General features: G+C 38.2%; 2 protein-coding genes across 2 annotated transcripts; one reads left to right on the top strand and one right to left on the bottom strand.

The window, feature by feature from the left end:
- The first annotated feature begins 675 nt into the window (after positions 1-675).
- Positions 676-9810, top strand: LOC116292608 (proton-coupled amino acid transporter 1). The gene is made up of 9 exons (XM_031699952.2): positions 676-1084; positions 1860-1950; positions 3026-3114; positions 3565-3648; positions 4546-4630; positions 5253-5522; positions 6772-6938; positions 7163-7332; positions 8429-9810. Exons 1-9 carry the CDS (start codon positions 828-830, stop codon positions 8719-8721), a joined length of 1506 nt encoding a protein of 501 aa, XP_031555812.2. The 5' UTR covers positions 676-827; the 3' UTR covers positions 8722-9810.
- A 202-nt stretch (positions 9811-10012) lies between these two features.
- On the bottom strand, positions 10013-21012 carry LOC116292606 (coiled-coil domain-containing protein 22 homolog). The gene is made up of 18 exons (XM_089038713.1): positions 20828-21012; positions 19840-20011; positions 19012-19144; positions 18551-18684; positions 17987-18071; positions 16931-17100; positions 16631-16754; positions 16201-16271; positions 15873-15941; positions 15325-15444; positions 15058-15177; positions 14646-14762; positions 14096-14197; positions 13733-13840; positions 13086-13181; positions 12346-12405; positions 11898-11972; positions 10013-11020 (listed from the first exon to the last, which is right to left on the bottom strand). Exons 1-18 carry the CDS (start codon positions 20875-20877, stop codon positions 10901-10903), a joined length of 1926 nt encoding a protein of 641 aa, XP_088894839.1. The 5' UTR covers positions 20878-21012; the 3' UTR covers positions 10013-10900.
- Positions 21013-21183: the final 171 nt, after the last annotated feature.

Here is a 21183-nt window from a genome sequence, read left to right as displayed (position 1 = left end):
GAAAAAGGCGCGTCCAATTTTAGAACTTGCAAAACTTCACGAGTATCTATAAATTCCGAATTGTACGAGAAGATTGTGCGATTTTTTTGGGTATAGCACGCACAACAAAATTGAGCAATTTAATTGGGACTCTACAGGGTACAATTTGGGATTTAATTGTACTCCTCTTGTCCAATCGCAATCGAAAAAAATAAATAAAAACAAAAACAAAAACAAAAAAACAAAACAAAGAAAAGGAATTTTTTCTTAATAACTCCTTTTCTTTAAATGTGAAGAATACACTCAATAATGAGAGATGGAAAACTTCAGAGGAATTTATGTTGCTTATTTGGCCATGTACACGGTTCTTGAAACGAATATATTTAAGGCGCCACGAGTCTTTCGGTCAAGTTCTAATACACCTAAAATTTTGCAAAGTACCCTCCCCTCCCAAATAGCGGTACATAAAAAAAAGATTATGTGTTAAATAAGCTCCAGCATACCAGCACATTAGGCAACCCAGTATACGCTCTAAGAGCGTCTTGTTAATCTTGAGGGTAAACATGAGACCTCATAGAGCAGAGGATCTTTTACACGAGGATTCCTCTTTACTAAAAGGCTACTCGTTGTTTAGTATATTATTTTGAAATATCTATATATTACTAAGTATGAGATTCGCTCTTGTTTGTCAGTCAAGTTATTTATAGGATATATTATGCTGAAGTGCGTTAATGAGATGCTAATGTCAGGGGCAGCCCCATGTTCGAGTCTTAAAACAATTTGCAATTCAAAATATTTATTCTTGCTCGACTAAACATTTAACCGACACGTAAATATATGGTTTTAAAATGGATGGCGAGGAAAGCATCGCTATGTCCTTGATAAAGGACAGTGAAAGCAACAGTGCTATGAGGAATCCCCAAGAATTTAAATACGATAATGAAAGATCGTTTTTGATAACAAATGATGATAAAGAAAAGAGCAATGGATCATCAAAAACTCTTGCTAACTCGTATCGATCACTTTTGGCGATCAGTGAAGACAGCAAAGAATACCCAAATACTCAAGATATAAATCGAAGTCATTATATGGAGAATACTACAACGTAAGTTTATCAGCAAGTAAGAATAACCTACGCTTGGGAAAACCCATATTGGTAAAACCAACATGTTTTACATAAGGCAGTCACTATGTATACAGTAACTTGTTTCTATAAAATACAAGATAGTTTTCTTGATTCTCTTTAAATTTTAATAAATCGAATTTTAAATTTACTAATCAATGACCAGTTAATGAAATTGAAACTATTTGTTTTTTGATTACAAGAAATAAGCTAGCGTCTCTTCGAAAAAGACCGCGCGAGGAAAAAGGAAAAACTTTTTACAGCGCCTGCAGCCATTCTCAATCACACGCGCCGCTCTAGCTTCTTTGTCACGCGTCGCGACAGAAACAAGCGCTAGAGGGTATGATTGAGAATGGCTGTAAAACAACCAGCTGGTCATACCACTTGGTTTTTGATGCAAACATCGCGTAAGGACTTTAACCACAAAAACAATATCGAGCAAGATCGACTTCAGTGAAAAACGTTTTAAGCAGCAAACCTTTTACGATGGAAACAGCTCATAGAGAAACATTTGCATTTCCGAGCTTCTAGATTAGGCTACCACCTACTTGAAATTGTCAGACTATCAAATTGACTTACTTAATTTTATTGAATTATTTACTGTAAGTCCACTTCTAAAAGTAATCCGTACACTGGCTTTAATAATTTAAAAGAAATACATTAGATAATTATTAATAAATGTATTGATAATAAATGTGCATAATTAATTTAAATTGTTAATGATGTATACATTACCATCTAAGCATCTCTATCTTAGGTGGTTAACAACTCTGATACATGTGATAAAAGGAAATATTGGGATCGGAGCACTTAGTCTACCATTTGCAATGATGAATTCAGGAATAGTGGTAAGCCAAACATGGAGGTACCGAGGGGGGGGGGGGGGGGTACTCCCCTATATTTGCTATACGGGTATGTGCCGCCCTATAGGGGGTATCATTTTTGACATTTTGTCTGGGATAGGGTATAATTTTAGTCTGGGATAGGGTTAACAATTTGGTTGTTTTTGTCTGGTGAATAGGCTATGCTTTCTGCCGACACAAAAACAATAAAAATGTTAGTAAATATTGATTGCAATCGATTGTAAAACCGTATTTTCCGTCTTTTAGTCTTGGATAGGGTGTACAATTCTTAGTTTTTGTCTGGGGTAAGGTCAGGGTTTTGAGGTCCTGGCGGCACACCCCTACCCAAGTTGGGGTGGTAGTACCCCCCAGGGTGTAGGTAGTGATTGCTCATTGTTCTTCGTTAGCACATTACATCATAGCCGCTTTCTTGGTTAAATTTAACAAAAGACTTCCCAATGAATTCTTTTGTTATATCACTCAACATGGCCACCTTGTCTTTTGTTATATTTCACCCCCTTGAGAAAGATTGAAAACCAGCAACTAATTAAGAGCCAGTGAGGCTCATGAAAAATGTACTCCCAAAATTTTATACATTATGTGGTGTCTTCCAATATTCCTTTGAAAGGACTGAGCAATGAAATTAAGTAAATACCAAATTTGTATTCTACCCTTACCACCCATGCATGTTCATACAATTATGGAATGCCATGGCATGGCACGGAACAGGTCAGTACCCTTGCCTCTTTCACCTTGATCTTAGGCTTCGGGCTTCGATTTCTGGACTTAACACATATGAGTAGAATGATTCTTTGAATTTCTATCTTGTTTTGAGGGTTTTTCTCCAGGTTTGCCAATTCAGTTTCTTCCCTCAACAAAACCATGCTATATTTGACTAAATTTTCCATGCCACTAACATTATCATACTTTCTAGCTAGATTTGATGTAATGACATTATAAAGTCAATGTTAACATTTGGTACAAAATTTTTACTGCCATCCATTAATATATTAATGCTGCATTATTATTTTCTTACCTTTTTGGTGCTTAATTATACCATCCTATTCTTTATATTTTACAGGTTGGTCCTGTTTTACTTCTAGTAACTGCTTCTATTGCAGTTCACTGCATGCATTTGTTGGTTCAGTGCAACCATACGTTTCTTAACAGGTAATCTTTTCAGGTGTTCATTTGCAATATTGAAAAATAAGACTCCTTCAAGCCACATTTTTGCTTCCTTTTGCTAATTTTCTAAGTGTGACATATATGATAGCCTAGTGAACCTTTCTTGGCAAAAAAAAAAAAATCAAAATTCACAATAAAGTTGAACTCTGTTTCACTTACGTAAGGATGAGTTTTTCAAGGAATTGTGTAGTGGTACTCGTTATAGCATCCAGCAGAATTGAAACTTGCCTTGAAACACATTTGCACTCAATCATGAGCTAGAGGTTTCACCTTTTTCAATAGGTTTATCATAATTTCATGCTAATGGGGAGAGTGCATGTTTAATTTCTTACAAGTTTGTCAAATCATTAATACTTGTTAATATTTTTAATATGTTATTTATTATGATACTTAGAGTGATTTATTCATTAATACACTTAATTCGCATTCCAACAGAACAAAAAGCTTGAATCTTGGATACGCGCAAATAGCTGAAATGAGCATAGCTTTGTATTATCCACAAGCAAGACATTTAGGAAGGTTAGTTGAGGATCTTAAAGCTGGATGATATCCATACGATGCATGCACAGCATTGCCTTACCAACTGAAATGACAACCAAACATCTCCTCTATTAGCCATGCCGAGGTTGAGAAGATAATAGATGGGTCGCATTGGCTATGCAGTACATCATGGGATCATTGTAGCAGACATATTTCCAAGATGGCATCTATTTCTTTTCTAAGAGTCCCACAATACACTCCAATTCTACCCTGACCCAGTTTTTCTCAACCTTGGAATAATAGACCTCCTCGGCTTGGGCGTAATGTTGTCCCATTTCAGACCATGTGTCATTCCCTAGAGTATCCTTTCTTTATTTAATGGTTGTGCTCGGTTGCACATGAGAAGACACATGAATATGGATACAACTCCAACAAAGAATCTAATTCTCAAGAGAATGACACGCCATTCTTATTGTCATCTTGCAACACTCACTGTGTGATGACACTAAGAACAAATGTGGGGGAGACTAGGGTTTACCCACACGACAACTCAAACGTACATTCATTCGTGTTTCCAAAGCCTTCATTTCTTAATGCAAATGCTCAAGGAAATATTTAGTTGAGCATGCAAAGTAAGGGCGGATCCAGTGTTTTGTTCAGGGAGGGGTGCTGTGCACAATGTTAACCCAGGGAGGGGTGCACCCCTTAGAATCAAAGGCAAAAAACAAAATCAGTTATCTCCAAATTAGCACCCCCTGCACCCCTCCCCTGGATCCGCCCCTGCAAAAAAATGGCTCATTTCTTACTGCGCATGATTGACGAAAAGCCAAAAATGCTCAAGAATGAATGAGTGCCATTCGAGGGAATAAAAGAGGAGTGTGAGCACAAAATATCAAAATCATTCATGTAAGGATTTTCTATTCTTTCTTGTTTCAGCATGATCGTTAATATACTTCTCGTCATCACTCAACTTGGTTTTTGTTGTGTTTATTTCATCTTTGTCTCCGAAAGTCTCAAGCAGGTACAACCATCTATGCCATATACTGATGTGCTTTGGTAAACCTTTTGTGGTTATGAAATCCTTACAATATACAAACGTACCCTATATACAATGACAGTACTTGTCCGAGTACTTGCATTGAAATGGTGTTCCGCATGACCGTGATTGGGCCACTGTGTGTCCACTGTGTGTCCCAACCTTCTAGCGTAACCTTGCCATGCTGTCCCATTTTACAATCACACGTAGTCTTCTCTGCCTTGCATTAAACCCAGTAACCAATAAATACTCAGCTATGCGTCATGCTTCTCCAGAACACTTGTGTTCTGCATCCCTACCTGGTCCGCAGTCATGACTCCACGCAGCACGCAAGGGTTGGCTCTCTCTTCACTCATTCCAGAAACTTTGCAAGAAGGGTGTCCAAAGTGATAAAAAAAAGTGACGATGCAATGACATAATCAACAATCCTGATCTGACTTATTTAATTAAGGCAGCTTGAATTGGGGGGGGGGGGGGGGGCAGTGCACCTAGGGACACCCCCTGGATCCGCCCATGGTCATTGTATTCATCATTTGTTACTCATAGTTTGTTTGTTTCATATCTTACAAAAAATATAAATAACATGTTTTGAATGTTATTCCTTTAGATTTTCGATGACACTATCCAACTAGATGTGAGAATATGGATAGCTATTCTGATACTCCCAACGGTTCTGCTATCTTTCATTCGCACGTTAAAGCTTTTGGCTGTCATCTCCATGGTCTCCAATATTCTTTACTTTAGTGGTGTTTTTTGTATACTAATTTATGCCAGTGACAACATGCAAAGCCCTGAAACCCTGCCTAAGTTTACAGGACTAGCGACTGTGCCGCTTGCGTATGGTGCAATCGTCTTTTCATTGGAAGGAATTGGCGTGGTGAGTTGAAGAAGTAGAAAACGCGCGTGCGTGCTGTGTGCAGTTACAAAGCACGCGGGGGTTGGCAGAACACGAGAGAAGTGTCAGAAGAAGTACGACGCAAAGCGGAGTGCCTCGCGACACTTCTCGAGTGATCTGCCAATCCCAAAGTGCTTCATAACTCCACACAGCGCAGCAAGCAAGTTTTTTTTTACTTCTTTTATAAAATACCAATCACAGGAATGACGAAACTAAAAGTACGCGAGCGTGCTGTGTGCTCTCATAAAGCACGCGCTCCCAACCAATCAGAACGCGAGATTTAGAACAGTTATTTTATGATTGTTCATCTACACCATAAGTTCAGCCATTTTAGAAAAAAGTTGGGTCTTAGTCTAGCTTCGATCCCCACAATGCCGAAGCAAGGCCTCTTTTCAATTCGACCCAAGCTTGGATCCCGCCGGCTCGGTGTCGTATGTGAGTAGAGTTCCTAGTTGGTTCTCTCCTGTGCTTCGAGGGTTTTTCTCCTGGTTCTCCGGTTTTCCTCCTTCCACAAAATAAACTCCTAAAGTGTTACCCTCGAAAAAACAAAGATGCAGAAACTAAATCGAATTTTTCGTTACAAAATCCATTATCCTTCCATTACATTCCTGCCAGCTAGATGTAAGCGCATCCCAGTTTCCCGCCTTTTTTGAAGCAAGCAACTCGATACCAAAATGGCAAGTATGGATTTGAATCCTCCCGCGCAGAGCTGAAAGCATCGAACAGTCAAAATACATACATGTACCTTGCAATTACTCGAATCTAAACACGTTAAATTCCCATTTGATGATCTGTTAAGGTGCTGACACACGGTGCAACATTGCACGCAACATTGCAAGCAACGAATTTGAATCGGGGTGACACACATTGCAACAAAATCACGCAACATCGCTTGTGTCAGCCTGCTATGTTAAGATATTTGGTCAGCAGTTATAAATTTGGTGCAAGCTGATTGGCTGGAAATTTCAAAATGTTGCAGGTAATGTTGCAGTCATGTTCACACCATGAAATTTGTTGCGCGCAATGTTGCAAGAGTAGAGCGCGATTCACCTTCAGATTTGTTGCGTGCAACAAGTTTGGGGTAGACACACGCTGCAACAGTCCTGTTGCGTACAATGTTGCATGCAATGTTGCACCGTGTGTTAGGTGCAAAAAAAAACCATCAACTTTTTTTGAACTAGGCTCGCCGTATATATCAATGGAGATCTTGGTACCAAACTTTTCATTTCAGATACTGCCATTAGAGAATGTTATGGCGTCACCTCGTCATTTTCGTTGCGTTCTTAGTATTGGTATGGGTGTGGTTGTGTTGGTATATCTTCTCCTCAGTATTCTTGGATTTTCATCTTGTGGAATGCATTGTCTTGGCAGCTTTACTCTTAATCTCCCAAACACACCGTAAGTTCAACGTTTAAAATCGTAATTTACATCCAATGAAGACGAGGTCTGATTGTTTTAGGGTCAACTGGTCGAACAATATAACTAGAAAAAAATAGAAACGTCGGCAAAACGCAAGGATTGGACCACACTGCGTATATAGCGAACAAGAAAACTAGGAAAAATGCATACGAGAACAAATGTTAAGCACCATTTAACTCAATCTTTACTCGTTCCATTTCCAGATATTATGCAGCTGTAAAGGGGACGTTGGCCATTGCTATCTTCTTTACTTACTTCATACAGTTCTATGTACCAATGGCCATTATAATACCATCAGTACAAGAAAAATTAGACCAGAAGTACTCATCTCTGGCGGATTATGGAATTCGGACTTTTTTTGTCTGTGTTACTGGTAAGTTTCGCTTGTGTATAGCCCATGCACGGGAATGATGATTTAGTGTTTGGCAGCAGACTCCCCTTGCAAAAAGAAAAAGCAAACTACTAGTTAACTGACTAACAGTGAATGAACAAACAGACAAGCAACAAAACAAAAAACAATCAAACAAACTGGACGAACATCTATGTGACCCTTACTGACTTGTATGAAGGCCCCGACTTACGATCCAAACCAGGAAATTGCACCTTGTATCTACATCTGCCCTACATCTGCTGCAGAAGTAGAGTCGAGATTTACTTCTGAGATGTTATGCAGCAGAGTGTCAAGACGTGAATCTTGGGAACGGCAACTTGACTCAAAATTGAATTCTAGTTCTTTTTAATCTATAATTTCAATGACCTTATTGATCTTATCACTAACTTAAATAGTCGCTACTTAGATGAACTTATATGTAGGAAATATTTCTTTATAATTAAATTAATTCAAATAGCACGAATAATAGGCGTATAATATAACTGAAATGCTCAATGTTCATTTTACTGTCCTTCTTGCTTGTCCTTTCTTGTGTTGTTCTGTATTTCTCTCTTCTTCTTGTGCCTTGTCTCCTTGTTCCAAACTGGTCTTTCTCTGTTGTTTCTGGTCCTTCTCTGCTGTTTTGGTCGATCCTTCTCTGCTATTTGTTCCTTCGCTGCTCTAGTCTTCACCTCTCAAGTCAAGTGCTTTTTATTCTTTCTTTAATTCAAATTACTTATATTTATAGTATAGACTATTCTTTCATTTGGTGATGCAACCTTTTCACCAATTCTTTGTCTTATAGTTGATCCCTCTTACGTAACTTCGTCTTAATCATAATCCCTTGGCTATTCTCTATTGAATATATTAACTTCTTTACACAGGGAAACTGTATCGTAACATGAACCAAGGTTGCTAACAATGGGGTGATATTTTTCGTTGTACTGCCGGCCAGAAATCTGTTTGTAATTCATAGATTTGTTGTGCAAGTTTTTATGTGTAATATCACTTGAAAATCAGTTTGCCCACACCATTGCCTGCGACGTCTCCACCTTGTCTTCCATTGCTCTTAACCTCTTTTTTCCCCAATCAATTCTAGCTGTTCTAGCCATTTGTGTCCCACTGCTTGGTGACATGATTTCATTGGTTGGTGCGGTTGGCTGTACAGCATTGGAGATAATATTCCCAGCAGTCATTCATATCCTGACATTTTCTTACGATAACAGTCTTTGCACTTCAAGTCTCATCAAGAACATTATACTCATTGTATTCGGCTTTCTTGGGGCAGTGTCTGGCTTGTATGCATCAATAATTGACATGATCTGGAACATTCAACATCCTGGGGTACCTCAGGGGGCTGTGTTGTTTAATTCAAGTCATGTAAGCCTTTAATGATTTAGGTTCATGGGGTAAAAAAACTGTCATTGGCCTACCTTGTGTTCGCACCATATATCTAACAAAATCATACAAATTAGTGCAAATTTTGTAGGTCTACAGTTTACTGAACCTATACTTTATAAAATAATTGGGATAGTACGCGCGCTACGATTGGTCGAAAACCATGTTTGATGAGGGTATCAAAACCACTCGTCATCCTTTACAAATACATCAGAGTAATACGATATTTTTTTCGTTTCTTGGCATGATTGTTATTTTATAAAACATCAAAAGACAGTTTTCCGCGTTTGATACTCTGATCAAAACACGCAGGATGTTGAGAGAACACTCGAGAACTCGTGGTTTCCTACGCTCCTCTCGTGTTCTCTCAACATCCCGCGTGTTTTGATCAGAGTATCAAACACGGAAAACTGTTTTTGATCTGTTAAATTTTGTGCAGTTTCTTACAAAGTTTTTCACCGATGTACGGTATGCACTTTAGTGGGAGAGCCTACATAGTACTCAGTTGATGTAATATATTCAGAAAATCTATCGTATTCTATTGTCATTCTATTGTATTAGGTGTGATTCATTGTATTACATCAACCCCTTAAGGCGCGATTACACGGAGCAATTTTCTCTGCAACTTGTCTCGCAACGGCGTTGCAACACTTGAGTTGCATAGAGCATTGCAGCGTGTAACCTACAGCGCAATATGAAAAATAATGTTGCGAGACAAGTTGCAGCAATCGTTGCGAAAAGTAGAATTCGTTCCTTCTACTTTTGGCAACGTTCACGTCTCTGTTGCGCACCGTGTAGACACTCTTGCAACTTGTGTCGCAACGCTCTTGCGAGACAAGTTGCAGAGAAAATTGCTCCGTGTAATCGCGACTTTACTACGCAAGTTCTTCAACCTTGTCATAGGCCATTCTCACTACCATTCAGCTCATATTTAACTTTAGGAGAATTGGCATTCAATACAAAGGAGAGTGGAGTGTGACCTATTTTGATATATATATAAAAACTTATGAAATATCAAAATGGTACATAAATTTTTTGATATATTATTTAAATTCATTTTCAAGTTCATTCATTGGGGGGGGGGGGGGGTAAATTTTTATTTGCAAATTCCTAAGACAAATTAATTCTGGGGGAAATTCCTTCATTGACATCCCTGTTCCGATAAGAAAATTGTCAAAGGGAAACTAGGTCACTAAAATAAAAATTATAAACAGTTTTGGGAAGTATTGAGAAACAAGTTAAAAATGGGGATTCTGAAAATAATATTCTAATAAAAAATATTGAATTTCAAAAAACATTGCATTTTTATTCTTCAGAAATACATTTAATTTCATCAGAGAGCACCCAATAAAGCTCTTGAAAATAGCACTGTTTTGCAAGCACCTTATGAAGTGGGTTACCTGTGGTTATTCCCTGCAAGCAGAGTCTCTTCTCTTTCTCTCCCTTCTTTCAGGCAGGGAGGAAGGAGACTGCCGATTTAGACCTTTGATACACCGCCATCCATGATCGTAGATGAACAAAACCAGTTTTAAAACCGGTTTTTAACCGGGTATATGTAGTGCGCATGAGCAAATGTAACACACCCTGGCGCCAAACGTTGTTTGACGAGAGCAGCTGTCAAAATCATGACAGCATTGCTAAGTTACGCTACGCAGGCGCGACAGAAATAACGTTCTACATCAGCAGAGTCTATTTTTCTCTCTCAACCAAAACAAAAGGAAAATAGGCTCTGCTAGCAGGGAACTGTGGTTAAAAATGCAAAGTAGGAATGGGACTAACTAATTTCTTAGATTCTACCACCTCTACCATCTCAGAGCTGAAAAGTCTCTGGAATTCTCCCATGCATGTTCAGTAAGAATGACAGGTCTCTGGGATCAAGATATAATTTTACGACATGATGATGGCCCCCAACTTTCATGATTTCGAGCTGATATATAGACCCCTTGCAGCACTTTGGAATGCAGCTCAATCTGGGGGACAAAACAATAGGTTCCAATTCTCAGGAGATTGGAATTCTTTTGTTTTGTCCCCCAGATCCAGCTGATTTGACGTCACATGCAAGGCATCTATATTTTATAATTTTCTAAAAAAGAATTTCATTGCTGATTTAATCGATTGACTAATAATTTGATATTCTATTATGGATTCTAGATATTTTGTGTGGATCAAATTTTCATGATTTGTGGGCTTTAAATTTCTTAGTGAGAGCAGAATTTTCTTCCTTCATTTGTTTGTAGTCAGCAGTAATCCTTTCCAGGTTGTTGCCTGTGTTCTTCTGTGTCTCATTATCAATCTGTGGTAGAAGTACCAAAGAAAATGAATGCTAAACGATAGGATGGATGGGATAGGGGAATGGATGGAATAGGGGAATGGATGAGATAGGGGGATGGATGGATGGGATAGGGGGATGGTAGATGGGATAGGGGGATGGATGGATGGGATAGGGGGATGGATGGATGGGATAGGGGGATGTATGGATGGGATAGGCGAATGGATAAGATAGGGGGATGGATGGGTTAGGGGGATGGATGGGTTAGGGGGATGGATAGATGGTTAGATGGATGGATAGTTGTGATGGCAGGATAGATAGGATGGATAGATGGGATAGATGGGATATATGGATGGATGGATGTGATAGGGGGATGGATGGATGGGATAGATGAATGGATGGGATAGGGGAATGGGTGAGATAGGGGGATGGATGGATGGGATAGGGGGATGGATAGATGGGATATATGGATAGATGGGATATATGGATGGATGGGAAGGATAGATGGATGGTAAATAGGGATGTCTCAAAAGTATTTTTTAATCTCAAAAGAAAAAACATCTAACAATAGAGGCTCTGAACCATCAGTTGATGGCAACCAAGACAGTTGGAAGGAACAATCGAATTGTTCAAATTTGATTTACATGAGAAAAAATTAAGTTTCCCAGGGGAAAAAGAATCTATTGTTGTGCCTCCTGTCATGGCAGCCATCAGGTGATGGTACGAAACCTCTCTAGATTTTACATGAAAAAGCTTTGAATTTAAAATGATTGACTATGACTGAGCTATCAGCACTTATATAAAGTCGTTGGAACACAGCACATAGGGATCACATTTTTAGAGTGTTGATTAACAAGGCTCTTCTACCACTGCTTTGCGAATATTACAAAAACAAATTTACCTGTTCTTCAAGATCTCTTATTTCTCTCATGATAAAACCAGTGTTTTCAACAGCCTGGATAAGTTCTTTACAATTCTACGAAATAAAACAAAAAGTAAAGTACTATTAGAACTGATATACCATGTCATAAAATACAGTTGCCCTTAATAATTAATTATGCCAATATTGACCTGGCTGGACCAAATGTTGCTTCACTGGCTAGTGTGCTTGTAACAAAAGAAAATGTTTTGAATGCTCGGCCACCATTGGCACACAATCCTTTAGGCATGTTGCTCATCTATATTGCTTAGGGAGTACATAACTAATTTGCTTAACTTTTTCATTTTGCATTAACTGGCCCTTAATTATTTCATCAAATATATAATTCTTCATACGCCATTGTTAATGCTAGAACATATGTAAGCCATGAGCAATACAGAGGAACCTAGGAAAGAGAATTAAGACATACCTCGTGGAGACTTGCTAGATACTTGTATGCTTTTCTGCAGGCTTCATCTTTCTTGGCATCCTAGAATTAAATGATAATGACTTGAAGAGAGTTGCTGCAAATAAAGCCTTTAAAACCTAATATGTATTCTAAGGATGATCCTTGATCAGGGGTTGAAACGTCTAATAAGATAGATATAAGGTGCCTAACTGATTTGGTTTAGCTAGTACCATTTTCTTCTAGGACTTTGAATTCTGCTTTGCACCAAATTTACCAACAGGTTTTTCTGTCAGTGAATAAATTATATCAAACAGCCAACAGCGATATTTTGTGAAACGGAAATCGAATCCCTGCATGGGAAACAAATCATCTACTCGCTCGTAATATGCTCACACTTTGCATTCGCCAAACTTCTTTTCCGTGGGCAGTGAGAGAAAAAGAGTGAATGACTTGTAGGAAGTCTAAAACAAAAGCAGAAACCAAGAAAAACACTGATACATGAGCAATGACCCCAAGAAAAAAAACATAACAAGACTTAAAATACGGCCAGACATTGAACAATGTGCGCTCAGAATTGAAAGTTCAGTCCAGTCATTTTGACCAGTAACGTTGAGCTAGAAAAGAGGTATGACCAAGCTAAAACAAATTTGGCTGGTCATCATGAACGCAACTGACCGGCTGTTAAGTTAAGCCCTGCATAAAGGGAATCAGATGGGTGATGGTGGAGTGGTATGAAGACTGAGCAACAAAACATTATTCACCTTGAAGATTTGTTCATCAGTGACTGTGAAGGTACGATCAAGTTTTCCTGATAGCTGGTTGATCTCTTTTTGAACTGTTTTGGTATCAATTAAGATCTGTTGGTATTCAAATATGATGATTAGCAGCATAAAGACAAGTACAACAACCATCAAGCATAGACCATACTCAGAACTTCGTCCAAATGCAAAATCATGGCCACAAATTTACTATTCTTCACTAAACCTACAGAGACTTGTCAGGTCAGGGCTGTAACCAGGGGGAGCAAAGGGTACACGTGCACCCCCCATAAAAGCTTAAAGTCTGCTCATCTATCTCCATTTGCTTTAAAATTGCATGTAAGTGTTTTTTTGTTTTTGGTTCTGCTTTTTTTTTTTTTGGTTCTGCTTTTTTTTTTTTTTGGTTCTGCTTTTTTGGGGGGGTTCTGGTTCTGCAAATCATTGCCTGTGCACCCCCTCCCCCTGCAAGATCTCTGGTTATGCCACTGCAGGTGTCATGCCGATGATGCCGAGTCTGGAATTTGAACCCGTGACCCTAGAGGGTTAGAGGTGTGCGTACTACTGCTAAGCCACCCTTCATTCCCTAGCAAAAGATATTAATAAATGTTGAATACAAAAGCTAGACCAGCCCGCACACTCTTTGCACTGACCTTATTGATTTCTTCTTTCTGTTTCTTGATGTTCCCAACTATCTCTAATATCCTGCGAGTGTATGCTGACCTGTTGACATCTCGGCTCATGCATTCAAATTCAACAACCTGAGACCAACAAGATAGATTGTCAACTGCCACTTTATCAACGAGACACAGAATTGTTTGGTTTACCCTAAAATTCACTCTGCAAGATGTTTTGGTATAAACAAACGAAAGTCACAAATAGAACTACGACATATACCATATTATAGTTTCAAGCTTTATTACTTCTTACAGCCAAAGGCTAACGATGTTCGAGCACCTTTTCTTAGAGGCATAGCCATGTACAGTTATTTAGAATACCTCCAAGATGAGACTTACCAGCTGTTTGTAGAGATCGTCCTTTGATCTTGCTTCTTCAGCAACTTCCTTCATCTTTGATCGAAGTGTCTTGATTTCTTCAAGTTTCTTTTGAGTTTCAGACTAGAACACAACAATACATGATGCAGTGGAGGTCCCATAAACCTTATTCGTCTTGGCGTAACGTTTCCCATTTCAGACCACATGTAATTCCCTGGAGTATCATTTCTTTGTTTAATGGTTCTTCATGACATAAATATGGATACCACTCAAACAAAGAATTTCATTCTCTAGGAAATAACATGTTGTCTGTATTGGGAAAATATTTCACTAAGAAGAATTAGGTCTGTTAAATCCCATTCAGGCGTGAACCGAGGGGGCTGAAAAAATTCCTCAAAAAAGGGGGAGGGGAAAGTTATTATACCCCAAACCCCCCCCCCCCACCCCCCCCCCCCCCACTACCCACCCTTTCCCACTGAACACCAAGTTTAGAGAATCCATCCTTCTCTGCACTCTCACTGCTATTCCATCAATACTTTTCTAACACAAGACTATTATATTGTATACTAACCACTCGGTTGGCATTCAACACTTTTAATTCTCTGTACTGGTCTATCAGGCCTGTTCTGTGTTTCTCCCACTGTTCTGCAAGACTAATGAGTCTCTGGGAACTTGAATCTACAACCGACTGAAAACATGAAGAAGAAAACATCCTTTAAAAAAATTAATGAATATAACAGTGATATCATGTTGTAACTAAGAGCACAAGATAACAGTGGAGGTGTCGGAGAAGAAGGCAACATTGGTAGGAGGCAAGGCAAGGCCAAGCGAATAGAGCAGAGCAGAGCAGAGCAGAGCAGAGCAGAGCAGAGCAGAGCAGAGCAGAGCAGAGCAGAAGATTATACAATAATAAATATTAAGAACAATACAAAAGTAAAGACCCAATTTTTACCCTAAAAATGTCTTATGAATTACAGCTGTACCTGGAGCTTAGCAATGTTATTCTCAGCATCAGGAAGCAGATCTACAGTTCTCTTTTTAACTTTATATGATTCTTCCTGATCACTATTCTGGGTTTTCTTGTTAGCGATAATCTCACTAGTCTGCATATGGTAAATGATAACAGCAATTTAGTATTTTGATTATTTGAGCTTTTGCAATTCACTCAACAAAATTACTAGATTCTGATTGGACAAGAGGAGTACAATAAATAGCATTTTGAAATCTGTAGTGCAAATAATCTTAGTAACCTGCTGAATATTGGCATTGATTTTCTTTACTTCCACTTCTGAGTTACTTATACTTGAAGACAGCTCATTCAGCTTTTTCTGCAATGCCTCTATCTCTTCTTCTCTCTTCTTTTGTAATTCCTATTGGAAAAATTAAATTGTAATGGGACACCAATAATTATTTGTAAATGCCCCTGACCCTATTCTAAGTACTTGAAATAATAGCGAGTATTTACATACAATAGATATCCCATCAGGCTCCTTGATGACATTGCCCGTGGAGGCCAGTCCCCTAGTATCACAGATCTCCCTTTCCACGACCCTAATGCTTTTTTACCAGCTCTCCATTTTTCACACATCCCATATCTAAATAGGTATACTCGCATGTATTGCTAGTACTTGGAATGTATTACTATTTTGCCCATAAAATTTGAGTCTGCAAAACCTCTGGGTGGTAGCATTCAATGCCCTTTTTTTCACTTGCTTTGCTCATGACTCTAGAGTCTCATAGAGGTCAGCTTACAGCAAGTCCATTGGTTAATATCAACTAACTGAGTATTCAAGTTTACCTCTTCAGTGTCTGCTTTGGGAGGTCCTTCCTCGCTGAGACCAGCCATTGCTGCCACCTTCTCTTCATCCTAAAAATGTACACATTGGCAGCTTATAGAAGTAGAAATTAGTTCCAAAACCCTCTTTGAGACTTTGACAACTAGCAGCTAAATAAGAGGTTTCACCATAATTTCTGTATTGTTATTGGTTTTAGATTGAAAATGAATTCAGAAATTTTGATTTTTGCAGGTCTACAGGATGGAAAACTTGAGACTGAACCTGTCAGAGGGCCAACCAGGGACAAGAAACAACCAGATGAATGCTCACAAGTTTCCTCTATAAACGTACCTGGGCAAACTGTAACTTTTCAGTGCGAGTGAACCTTGATCCTTTGGTTCTCGAATCATTTGCTGACTTTCCTATGAAGAATAATATTAAAAAAGGAATCAGTTGATCAATTCAGGTTCAGCTGCTGTTTTAATGCACTTTATGATTTTAAGCCAACAGATGAATTTTCATTATAATTTAAAGTTTTCTCTGATTTGTGAAATTTACAATTTTTAAACAGACGTTTCAGGTCTAAACATTTTTTAAGACCATCAGCGTAACTGAAAATTTCTTACAAAAGGTTCTTACAGTGTGCACAATAGCACTAGAATCAACATAGAAAGAGTAATTTTCAGACTGTACATACATGTAATGGTATCATTGTCTGCAGCCACATAGCAGCATCCATGCATAAGCATCCACATGGAAAGGTATAATACTGAGTACTTACCAGAGTACATAGAAATGATATCACTCAGATCTGCTACTCCTCCTGCTTCAACTTTCTTCATCTCAGTCAGCAAGTGATCTTTAATTTTCTTCTCAATGCGCTGTCTCTTACGTGCTAGATATTCCTATGCAGAAAAATCATTGGCAAAGTCATGTGGTAGTTTTTTTTAGATTTTTAAATTTTAGAGGAAATAGAGGATTCAACATTTTTCATTCAGTCTAAAAATAATATCCCTGAAGATATTGTTCTTCACAGGTCGCATATTTCAACAATAATGGTAGTTATAATATGAATTCCCACCTCTTTAGAGAGCCTTGAGGCTATTCCACTATGACTCCACTCAACTTCCCACTCACTTGCAGCAGTTACTGATAGAGCATTCATTTCAAGTACAGATGGTGGAACATCTTGGGGACATGCTGGTTGACTAGTGATGAATGGCATTATATTCATGTAGTATGCTTTGGTTTCTAGGGGGAATAAATAGTGCATGACTGTAAGAAACTGGTCTAATATGTAAACCTAGGAAAAAACAGGCTAGAAATGTGGATGAAGATCAATGAATACCAAGCTTAAAGTTTAGACCCTTCTACTTGTGATGAATGGCATTATATTCACGTAGTATGCTTTGGTTTCTAGGGGCAATTAATAGTGCATGACTGTAAGAAACTGGTCTTATATGTAAACCTAGGAAAAAACAGGCTAGAAATGTGGATGAAGATCAAGGAATACCAAGCTTAAAGTTTAGACCCTTCACTTATGGAAAATACACTTTTTGCTGCCCCCCTCTAAACCTGTTACTTCATGTTGGTGGTACTGATTACAAAAAATTTTTCCAGGTCCCTAGAATTTAGACTCTGAGATGTTAAATATGTCAACACTGTTGTCATTGTCGTTGTCCTTCTCCTTGTCAACATCATCATCATCATCATCAACATTATAAGATTGAATTTTGGACAATATTTAATGAAATAGAGCAGTGATGCAAGTTAAATTTATTATGATGTTTTAATGTTCATCAATTATTTGGTGAAGATGTTGGCACATAAAAATATCACAGCTTGCATCCCACAAACTGCATTTAAATATTGATAGATAACATTTTGTTGGCTGACGTCTGTAGACTGGCTGCAGGTTAACGTTGCTCTCAGTGTTACTGAGAGATTAATGACAAGATGAATTTTGATTCTTGAACGGTGGGGTGACTCATGCTAAAGTAATTCAATATCTATTTCTCCCTAGAGTTATCACTCATTTGTTTATACCATCAATATGTGTACCACCCCTTACATGTAAAGTAGGAACGGTTGGAAACCATCTATTATGGGATTAACTTTTGTTTAACGTTCAACTTACCCTTCGGTAGTTTAACTGTCAAGTCAGCCAGTCCCTGTGGGGACCCAAGCGGACAGGCATGGTACCTTCTCATATTCCTTGTACCCTAAAAATAAATAGAACCATAAATCAATCAAAAACAGGCTCAATATCATTTCTATCTTTTTTAAACCATTTTTATTAGTTACCTTAAAGTCCTTGCTAAGACTCCCACCCCCCCCCCCCCCCAGTAATAAACCTTCCCAGTTTTAACCCCACTAGTCTGCTAATGCAAATATCCTTCCAGTTATTTGCCTCTTGATTTTAAGCTGACCTCTTTAAACTTGTGTTTATTCATTGATGCACATAAAAGATTAACTGGAAAGATAACTGAAATAAATAAGTTTCCTCTTTATCGATATGCCCCCAAATATAAGCCCTCCCAGTTATGATCCCATCAAGAAAAAATATATTTTACAAATGAGTACAAGCCTAGAGCTATATAACTGGGATTTTACGGCATGTCATCAAGTCTTTTTTTTTTATCCAAAAAGAATCTCTCTGCTCACACACACACAAAAACTAGTCAATTATAGCAATAATGACCTCCTTAACATAGGTCCTTTCTTTGACCCCCCTCCATCTTAGTCCTCCTTGTCGGCAGAATGATGGCGTCCACGCATGAGATAACCTCTTGGATAGTTCTGAAGCAATTCTACGGTTCAAGAGGACTGAAGTACCTGTTTAAACCAAAAAAAGATTTCCATCAATACTCCTAACCAGTATGTAGTAGTACATACATTCCTTACTATACAAGTACTTAAGATAGAAGTTCTAATTTTGGCAGGACAGCGATTATTTTAAGCCAATTGCACTGATTCCTTGCATATCTTGCTTGTCTTGCTTGTCTTGCTTGTCTTGCTTGTCTTGCTAGTCTTGCTAGTCTTGCTAGTCTTGCTAGCCTTGCTAGCCTTGCTAGTCTTGCTAGTCTTGCTAGTCTTATATGAGGCATTTCAAAGACAAAATAGTATTTCATTGTCATGCATGCAGTTTCATTCAAATCTTACCTAGAGGCTCACTAACAGACGTTGAACTCTCCTTTGGAAGTCTCTCAACCAGGAACATGAAAACTCTCCTGATGTCAGTCTCATTAGAATACAGGAAAGTCTGGTAACCAATTTCGCCTTGATAGCCAAGATCCTGAATAAATTCAGTGCATTAACACATCATAGTACACACATTTTGCAATGCAAGAGTGCAGTTTATAGAGAAAGAATAGGCCTTCTACAACAACAGGTCACGTGACCCTATCCCCATCAAAAAAGAGATGCAAGCTTTGCCATCCAGCACATTTTCCCATACAAAACTTTATAAAATATTCAATTCTATATTCAATGCCATTTCTCCTATATTCAACATTATAAGCTAAATCTTTGTCTTTTTACTAATATTGAGGTGCTCTTTCAATTTCTGGTGTTCATTTTGACACAACGTCTCTTTTTTTGCAGGGGTAGGGTCATGTGACCGGTTGTTGCGAAAGGCTCATCCTAATAACAAGAGCTTAGTAAAATAATATTATAAGTATTATAGCAGTTAGTGCACACATCTCTCACTTCTACAGTCTCCTTAAGCTCACTTCACATTTAAATATAGTTGGGTCTCCCAAAAACACAGCATATACATTCTAAATTAGCCATACCCCAAGCCAAGGTAAGATTAGATTGAGAGCTCTTTGAAAATTAAAGCACAAAAGAGAGAGAAAACCTTATAGTTTTCTCAAATAATGTTCACAATAATAAGAAGCAACTCAACCAATTTGATTTTCACTAATGAAAAAATAAATTACAAATGGAGAGCTATCAGTCTTAACACACAATCTACTGTAAAAAATATACCTGCAATGCTGTTGCCATTGTTGTCCCTATTCTGAACCTTGCAGACATGCTAGCTGGCAGGTTAGAGGGTATCTGGAGTTCCTCATTGATAACATGTAAACATTTCGACACTGCCTGGACGATGACCGGAGTGGTAAAATCCTTGATGGAAGCTACCTCCTCTGGTATATCGCTGAAAATTAAGAGAAAAAGTCAGTTGTATGCTTTGTTTGCAAGTTATATTATCATGGCTATGTTGGTGGTATTTTAACAGAATCTGGAAAACTCTCATTAAATTACTAAAATAACATTGGACAGTGTCTGGCCAAAACTGGGACTTGTCTGGTCAAATCTTTGCCTGGCTGGTCATTTGAGCCGTAACATTTAGCCAATAATATGGAATGACTAAGATAAAACTAATTTGGCATGTGATAATGGCTGGCAACTGACTGGCTGTTATTAGAAGCCCTGCATTACAGTTGTAGCTTCCCTTGTTTACATATACCAACCATGGCTGCCATGTCTTTGTTTCTTGACTCTTTTGGAAATGGTTGCAAATTATCAATACAGAGATTGCAGAGGAATCAACTGCAGGATTTTTTAAACTAATGAATTCTTTATAAATGTAAATCTCTTTCGTATCGATCATCAAGTTTTAATTTTCATTTGAGAATTAATTGAGGGGGGAGGTGTTGGAAGAAGAGACAAGGCATTCTTTTACCTGACATTTCTATTTCTCAATCTTTCTACACGATGAATACATATTTCTTTTGAAACTTTTTCATACTTAGTAATTTTTGACGAGTTAAAGGTTAAAGGCATAAAAATTATAAGGCTTACACCAAAATTTGGTACATTACGTACCAAGAACGAAGTTCGAGATGAAGGAATAAAACAGCTCTCGGGGCTTAAAGAGCAAAATGAATTAATCATCCCTATCGCAAGAGCTACAATAATATCTAATATCTGTTATATTTACAACCAATTTACTGTAGATATTGAATCTTACCATCCAATTTGACGTAAAGTGTGGATAATAATGTTATCAACTTCCTCCATCTTGGATCTTGTTCGACTCACACAACTCTGGTGCTGGGATACAACACAGGTATCCCAAGCTTGGCCCAACTGAGCTAGTTGTCTCCATAAGCCTTCAAACCTGTCTAGTTTTTAATTTTTTCCCCTTGAGGAACTTTAAACTAGCACACTTGAATGTGAATAGTATAGCTGGATTTAAGTTTCACGTTATTAAGACTTGGTTGCTATCTCGACTTTTCGACGTCCTGGTTTTAACAGAGACTAAAATTGATGAGTCGTTCCCTGACTCTCAGTTTGCTGTCGAAGGCTACAGATTCATGAGATGTG

The sequence above is a fragment of the Actinia tenebrosa genome, unplaced genomic scaffold (assembly GCF_029948245.1).
Source record: "Actinia tenebrosa isolate PJP-AT-01 unplaced genomic scaffold, QUT_ActTen_1.0 PGA_scaffold6__47_contigs__length_16458017, whole genome shotgun sequence".
In the NCBI taxonomy this organism is placed as follows: Eukaryota; Metazoa; Cnidaria; class Anthozoa; order Actiniaria; family Actiniidae; genus Actinia; species Actinia tenebrosa.
This window is presented reverse-complemented; position numbering and strand designations above follow the sequence as displayed.